Raw genomic sequence first — 8,321 nt, forward strand, 5'->3', positions numbered from 1 at the left:
CAGCAGCATCCTAAAGCAGTGACAGGCTTAACAGGACAGCTGATGCGTCGTGTGATTTCTGCAAAGTGGGTGTGGGAGGGACACCGATAACTTCAAACGGGTCACATTTATGCTTCCCTTGAGAGTAAGAGTTTCAGTCTGAACTGAAGTATTCTGACATTTAGATTAAGAGGGTTAAGAGCATTAGGCAGTACCAGCTCAGTGTGGGTGGTTTTGGTCTTAGTTCAAAACTAATAATCAACATGATTTTAATTCTGTGGTTTTCCATAATGCAAGAATTCCAGTGAGCACAAAGCATTTCGATCGCATGAAGTTAAAATAGTCTTTCTTAAAACAAACATTCACATACCTACACTAAGGCAGCTGGAAGCATCCCCATATTTCACACTTTGAATTAAATTCCTGAAAAACAAAACAAAACAAAACAACCCAAAACCCAAACAGATGAAAACACAGACAAGAAGCGTTCCAGCTTGTATCATTCCATTTCTAGGAATCATCCTGGTTTTGCGTTACAGACGTTAAGAGTGCACTGATAAAGCAATCTCACATCGGGCATGCAGCCGAAACAATAGCTTTTTACTTACTTCGTATGACCAGTTTGATTTGCCAGTAGAACACATTCATCAGCAGACCGAGACCACGCGCAGTAGGGATCCCTTGCCAAGATGCAATCCCAGCAGTACTCGTAGCGGTGGCACTCGGAAACTGGAAGCTGCACCACTTGAGATGGGGACCCTACATACAGCATTCCCTAGAAATGCAGGAAGGAGTTCTTTTACAACAGTGAGTGAGATTTTAAGCTGTTATTTTCTAATATGGATTGTAAGATTTTCTGGTATTTATTAAAAATATCAGTAAACTACAAATCTTGTAAGAATAGATGGTGATATGAATGAGAAAAAAAACCCCAGCTTTCCATTGACAGAGTTCCTTCCCTGATTTTTAAATAAAGGCTTGTTTCAGTTCTATTTTGACACAAATTCTTCTTCTACAGAAAAAAGATGTTTTGTGCTTCTGTTATTAACAAATACATGATAGAAACAGAATTATGAGACATTTACAGGCTATTAAAAGCCAGAAGAATACCACAGAAGAGCAAGGCCTGAGGCAAGCTATTACAGCAGTCACTTTCCATATGTAGGGACAGAAGTTCTACCTTTTCAGAAGACAGCTGGAGAGATTGTACAGGCGCAGGAGACAGAAACAGCTGTATCTCTTCCACAATGAACATTTCCCCCTCACAATTGAAAGCTTTATGCAAATATCCATCATCTACATAAAATGAAATGTATTTCTAAAGATAAACTTGTTTAAACATAGCATAACATTTCAGCCTGATAATTCATGTTGAAATTAGATAGAGATTTAGAAGACATTCCTGGGCATAGGGAATTTTTGAAATTCTTCAAAGCAATTCTTATTTTTTCTTTCAGTAAGAGAGAAGCAATGATTTTTTTCAGGGGAAAAAAAGACCTCAAACAATCCCTGAATTTGCAAATATTATTATGTCAAGTCTCCTTTGATATGGAAAGTTTCTAAAGAGAGCCTTTTAATGCCCAACAAGCCAAACACATTTAATCTAACTGGGATGAAAAAATTAAAACTAGCAAGACAGCTTCTGAATGCAAAACTTCAAACAGAGCTGATGAATACTTTTACTTTTTTGAAGTCTCAGAAAAAAATCCTGGAACAAAATACATAAAAATGTATAGTATCTTATCCTAAAATAAAAGCACTTACCTGTTCCTAGAAACATAACATCGTATGTTTGTTTATCTAGGCCAGTGACTCTGTCTACTACAATCCTGGTATAGTTTGAACCTCTCTTCAGTAGCACCGGTCTATTACCAATTGGATTTACAGAATTATCCATTAGAGGGTGATCTCTAACAAACTGCAAAACTTTGTCAGGCAAGTCAGAGGAAGTATTATACCCAATACTCCGGGCAAAATTATCAATGCACTAGAAACAAAACATAACGAACATGATTACAATTGCTTTTACATTTCACCAAGGAATATAAAAAGGTGTATTTCCTTCTACACACTCAGTTATTTCTACTTCAAAAGATAAAAATCACTATTTTCCTCGCACTTTATGAACTAGCTAATAAGCCCACATCTCTTGTGGAGCGGAACTGTAAGCAAGGCAGCTTTTCAAGGAACCTTCGTATGACGGAATGAGAAAGCAGGTCTCTGCTGATTATAAACACTGCATTTATATTGGTAAAACACGAGCTAATGATTTGCTACCAAAAAAGATAATCCAGAGGCTGTTCTTGAATTAGAACAAGTAAATTCATATTTACAGCACCAGGACGTGGAACTGGCACTTCTCCCCTATATACCATCCATTTAACAGGGGAATGTTCCACAGTTACCGGTCCTTTGTAGCTTCCTTTGGAGAAGACTTCCTGAATATTTTTCATACTGTATGCACAAACAGCTGATATGTCTAGTCTTCCCCTTAGAAGAAAAAAAACAACAAACAACACACAAAATAAAAGCAAGTTTTATTGGCTTTTATATAGAAAGAAATACTGTAAAATAACCCAATCTCCACAGTGCACGCTGCTGTATCTTTTTCGGGATTAGTCAAAAGAGACCTAACACTAAAAATACTTCTCTGTTGCAGTTTTCATGATTCACTAAGAAGAGAATAAAACAAAGACATTCATAAAAGATGGTATTAAATATGTTTCTGTTAAAAATCAAGTAACCGCCCTCAAATAAATTAGAACAACTTAGAGAATGAGGACCTTTTGACAACCTTTCTTGTAAACAGACAGATGAGCCCAAGTATTATGGTAATCACTGTTTTGACAGGATTCTCCTCCCTTTGGCTCCGCACTTCTGACACAGACCATTAATTCTTCTTCTAATCCCTCTAACTCATCCTACTGAAAAACACAATACTTTTCCTCTTTGCCTCCAATTACAATGCTTTTCAAAATGATGACTGAAAATTTAGGTAGACTTTTAGGAGTGTCTGGATCAGACACTGATGTGATTTCAGTTCTACCAGTGAATACCAAGTCTAAGGCTCTTTGCCACACCCAAAAGAATAAATGTTCTACAAATTCCTGTCTTGGGACACATTGAAGCCAACCTGCCATAACCAGAAATAAAACCCACATAAGCTCCAGTGGGTATAAACTGAGAGGTAAATAGGGGGCAGCAGGTTAAGCTGGACAGTACTGACTGTGATGCATTCCAATAATTCTGATGCTTTTATAAAACATGAGAACTACCTACTCACGGTTACTTTGTCATTGGTATTTTTTGAGATGTAAAGTTTTGATACACTTCGTCTTGTTTTTCTTCATTAGTCAGAGCCTTAAGAAAAAGCTAGTTAACCCTAAAACTTGTAAGGTATTTGTTTGGAGTTCTGTTTTCATTTTCACAGAACATTACATTAGACAAGCAGGCCATGACACATACTTCTTTTGGAGCAGGAGAATAATTCTGCACCTTGAAATGTCAGCTGTTTCCTTTAGTGCTATAAAGACCAGAAGAATCCAGGGCTTTGTGTATGTAATTATGTAATTTTATATGTAATTAGTTTTAATTGCCCCACCATCCGACTACAGAAAACATAACTCTGAAAACTTGGCTTAGGAGAAGCTTTTGGTTAGTCTTTAATTGAAGGCTTTGGCCCAGGAACCAAAACCAGTTTGTTTCAGATGATAATGTTTGCCCAGTTGGATCAAGCTGTAAGAAAAACAAACGTGGTCAATTAAAACATGCAGCATAAGTAGCTGGTACCTTCTTGTTCCGAGTTAAAGCCAAAAGGCTGTATTCAGGCTATTAATGCTGAATGAGAACCCTTACTCAGTTCGTTACAAACTTTAGTAGCATACGTAGCCCTCTATCTCACCATTGTTGGGAAAAAATTCCGTAAAATATGCTGTCCTGCCATTTTCTCCTCCTAAGTAAAAAGATGTCCTGGACAATATTGAAATGGAAGTTTAATTCTGGAATGGAACAGGAAAGGCGGGATTTTAAAAACGATGTCCATCTTCTCTGCAATATGCGTTTTCCACCAAGATCACCCTAAATGAAGGAATAACATCAACACTGTAGAATGTATAAAGAAATAGACGCAATTTTCACCTAATAGTGTTGCTGTGGGGAAAAATATAGTTGGCCTTTCAATACAAATCTCAGTTCAAAGGCAAAGAAAAAAGGTTTAAAAGTCAAATGCAACCTGAACAGCTGGTTCTGTTCTAGCAGGAAAAAGAGGAAGCTAGTTCAGAAATATGTATATGACAGAATTTTGTTTGTGTAGATACCATTGTTAATCACTCAACTATGAAACTTCATCTGAAATACACTAAACAAAATCTTTATACTACAAATACTAACTCTGCAGATACGGGCAATTCTGGACACCAGAAGCTTGTCATAGAATTCAAATTCAACAGCTGTTTCAGTGAAGAACACATAAATTTTATCATCATCTCCATTTGGATTAGATTCACTTTCATGCACTATTTCCATGTTGACAAAGCTTGGTTCTGAAACACATGGATACACAAAACATTTTAAGTTTATTCCAAGAAAAACAGCAATGTCAGATATTATTGTAAAATTAAGTCTAATTGAACTTTTTTGTGGACTAGTGGACAAGGAAAGGGCTGAAAAGTGTTTATGAATCTATCAAACATTAAGAGAAGGAACTGTGCTTTCATAAATGGAAAGGGGCTGTGGCTCGTCTCATCACCATAGTCCGTAGTCACGAATTTCTTTTAAATTCTGTCCTTAGTTCAAAAGGTCACATTACAAAATCAATGAGAGTCATACTACTACATTCTAGAGAGAATTTATAACACCAAATAAAGTTCAAGAGACTGAAATATATAAAGAACCTTCTTACCATTAAGCCATGATGTTTTGAACTCTGTTCTTACAGGATTTCTCATACTGCGAAGTATTATAGGTTCTGTTCCCAAGAAATTATTTGAAGTAGCTGAATAAAATTCCCCATCTGTAAAGATTTGGAAGAAACAAAAAAGTATGAAGTACTTATTTTTAAAATGCAAAGACATCTCATAAGGAACAAATTGGGGCTGACATGCAAAAATGGAATTAGGATAACAGTATCCAGTAACTTAGTTTAGGTGAGGAAAACAATTTCAGGTTGCATGTCAGTCCAAACATACCTACAAAAAGAGACGCATACTTTAGAGTTGGTTCAAACGGACACTTTCCTCTGCTCTCTTCAGCTCTTCTTTGCAAGCTTATGTTCATCCCATGGATAACCTACGGCAAACAATCATTTAAATAGGATGAAAGAAAAAAATTTCATAAGTACTCTTCTGGTCCTTCATAGTTTTAGAAGAGAATTAGGAAAGTTTCTAATGTTCAACAGGAATATTTTGAGAAAGGTGGTCAAAGATCTGCCATACTACTCAAATACCTTCAGTAACACCTGTATTCAAACATAATTACCATATGATCACAAGTTGGGTGATACGCATTGGTTCCACAAACATATAAGTTAGAGTTATTTATCTTATGAAGGAAGAGGATGTAGTTCTGGCATCTTATCTAAAATAGAACATAAAAATAAAATTTTCATAGTGTAGTGGATTTTATCTGAAATATCCTGGTGTCTTAATAGCAAGCGAACAAACCCAACAGGTTTGAATGAACTCGCTTTTACTGTGTTTATTAAAAAGAAGCTTGATAATGTAGCCATTTTCATTTTAGTTAATAACTTAGAGGGCGAAACAGAAGTTCCTACCTTGTCCTTTCCTCTACGAATACATTCCAGTTGTCTCTCCTGTGTAGCAAACCAGTATTCCTAAAAGCCAAAAATACTTGTAAGGTGGCATGCTGCAATTTTTTCCCCCCCACAAAATTATGTGTAAAAAAATCCCTAAATAATCCTAACTTTGAACCTATTGGGTAAATAAGCATTTTTCTATGTATCTCCGTAACGTACAAGGCAAATAAATAACCTGAAGAGAGGTACTGCTTTGCTTAAAAGATTCTGTGATAATGTTTCAAGTCTTGAAATAGTAATACTTTTATGCATTTAAAATCAGAACATTATGTTCAAATTAAGAAAACCACAGAACAAGTATTTTCTTAAAGAATGTATGGGAAAAAAAAGAAAAGTCTTTAATTTACCCTGGCTATTTCTCTAGAAATATTATTCAAGTCAAGAGCAAATACTGCATCTCTGCCTCCAACAAATAAGGTATCGGTTTCTTCATTCACAAGGAGAGTGGAAACATTGGGTAATCCTTCTTTCATAAAAGTGTGTGTATTTCCAGCTGTAAAACATAGAAGATAAGTTATTTTTAAAATATTTATCACTAAAATCACAGTGGTATGTAATAAAAATTCCATATTGAAAACAAATTGTAACAGAACGAAGGTAAAAGCTTATATACATTTCCAGAACATTTTCTAAATAATAGGAAAGTATTTGAATAAATGCATGGACATTCTTTTCCCAATTCATTACTGGAAAATAAACGACACTATTATTATTATTATTACCTATAAGCCAGAACCTCCAGCTACAACAATTATTGTTCAGGCATTCCTCACCGTCATTTGGATGTTGCATCCGCAACACTTGAGGTGAAACAGTCCATAGCATTCTTTCTACGCCTGATAAAAAATAAACTCCCAACTCGGTGCTATGTTTCTTTCTGCTTGTGAAATTACTGTTTTTCACTTACTTTGGTATTTTACTGTTTTTCTGGGAATGCAGTTCCCAACAGATGTGTTTGTCTCTTGTATTAATTGCAAAACAAGATAAAGGACAACAGCAGTGCTACCCATTTTCAGAAAGTCAACTAGAAACAAGTTCTTCCCAGTTTTTATTCCTTGTCATTAAATAATTACAGGCAGCAATTTCTTCATGGTTCTTGAAAACGTCCTGTGGAAGTAAGTATCTGTAGTCTTCAAATATTTTCTGAAACTTGTCAAAACTTCCTACATTCTCCGTTCAGGTCACTGCTTCCAGACGTCCTAAAATTAAAAGCAGTTTAAGTTCACTGTAGTATTTGGTTACCTTCATTTTTATAGGAGATGGACAACCATGCCCTTTTACAAGATTCTGTAGCTATTACCTATATTTGTACTAATCAGAAGTAGACACTACTCTGATGGCAATTCCAAGCTGTTACCATCCAAGCTTTGCACCAAGCCTGTGATTCTCATTTGCAAGCTGCGATGTTTCAGATTTTCTGCAGGGTATCTAACTATTCTTTCACAAAGAGTAAGAACAAGTGGGAACATTTTGCAGCAGTCAGCTATTTCAAGCATTTAAGAAAAATCATAGCTAAAACTGCTTTATTTACAGTAATTCACCAGTTTTTATATATGTTATATAAAAATAATATATATACAGATCAAATCAACCATATGTTATGAAAAAAAATTATATTTTATTAAGTTAATTAGAATCAGGTACTCTTACGCCTGGAATTTTGGCAGTCCATCTAAATGAATATGCCCTCCAGCCAACACTAGAAGACTGAGCAAAATTAAAGCTAGGTAGTTGTCATCTGCAATTACAGAAACCACGAAGCCAGATTCCAAATCTGCTTTCATAAAAAAGGGAATCTCTGCTCTTTCTGCACTTTCATCTGTAACCAAATGCCAACAGCTGAGGAAACCATTTGCATTAGCATAAGCCAAGTAAAGTATTGTTTGGGTTAGAATACTTTTAAATTAGTAAATCAGGTTGGAAACTTCAGAAAACTATTAAATAACTTCTGTTAGCCCCTGTGTTGTGACCCAGGGTGTGAGTCTGCATAGACAGATGTTGCCCATGTACCGAGACACTTCCCTTGGCCAACAGCACCCGCCTCCTAGGATGTCTGGTATTTGAGAACAGACTTTTTCCACAGTCTTGTTTTATACTTCCCTGTGACCAGCTTTCTTCGCAGCACCTGGGACGGCTGGTCCTGGCAGTAAGGCACACCAGGAGTTTGCAGCTGCCCTGTCCCACCGCGTCTTTCAGTGGACAAATCTTAATTCTGACCCTGGATTCTCACAGCACGTTTTGCTGGGAGAATTACCTGGGAATTACCCAATTTGCTGTGGATTACCCTTCCCTGACGGGCACTTCTAGACTGCACGTGTGGTGCAGCTGAGCAGAGGTGGCCCACGCCCGAGGGACAGAAGGTGTGCGACCGCTTGTGGCCCCAGGCTCCCCAAACTACGCCCCAACCCCAGCATCACTCCACTGAGCCTCCTCACCCCTCTGGGGACGCCCCCCACACCTCGCTGGGCCCTGACACCCGACGCCGCTGCGCCCGAGGCCGGCCACCGGCCCCGCTCCCCTCGGCCCACAC

General features: G+C 37.1%; 1 protein-coding gene across 1 annotated transcript; it reads right to left on the bottom strand.

Annotated features, from left to right (window-relative positions):
- Positions 1–583: 583 nt before the first annotated feature.
- LOC103899369 (semaphorin-4D-like) lies at positions 584–6,570 on the bottom strand. Its single transcript, XM_009279845.1, has 10 exons — positions 6,565–6,570; positions 5,455–5,553; positions 5,166–5,265; positions 4,880–4,990; positions 4,369–4,520; positions 3,881–4,056; positions 2,313–2,469; positions 1,744–1,966; positions 1,160–1,275; positions 584–754 (listed from the first exon to the last, which is right to left on the bottom strand). Exons 1-10 carry the CDS (start codon positions 6,568–6,570, stop codon positions 584–586), a joined length of 1,311 nt encoding a protein of 436 aa, XP_009278120.1.
- Positions 6,571–8,321: the final 1,751 nt, after the last annotated feature.

This window comes from Aptenodytes forsteri, unplaced genomic scaffold (assembly GCF_000699145.1).
Source record: "Aptenodytes forsteri isolate BGI_AS27 unplaced genomic scaffold, ASM69914v1 Scaffold147, whole genome shotgun sequence".
Classification (NCBI taxonomy): domain Eukaryota; kingdom Metazoa; phylum Chordata; class Aves; order Sphenisciformes; family Spheniscidae; genus Aptenodytes; species Aptenodytes forsteri.

Bases quoted from the DNA above. Each gene is read 5' to 3' on its own strand.
- LOC103899369 (XM_009279845.1), bottom strand. The intron at 5,266-5,454 runs GTAATTATGTTT...TGTTTGCCGTAG, and splicing joins ACCCAACTTGTGATCATATG to GTTATCCATGGGATGAACAT. The intron at 755-1,159 runs GTAGAACTTCTG...CTGCATTTCTAG, and splicing joins TCCAGCTGTCTTCTGAAAAG to GGAATGCTGTATGTAGGGTC.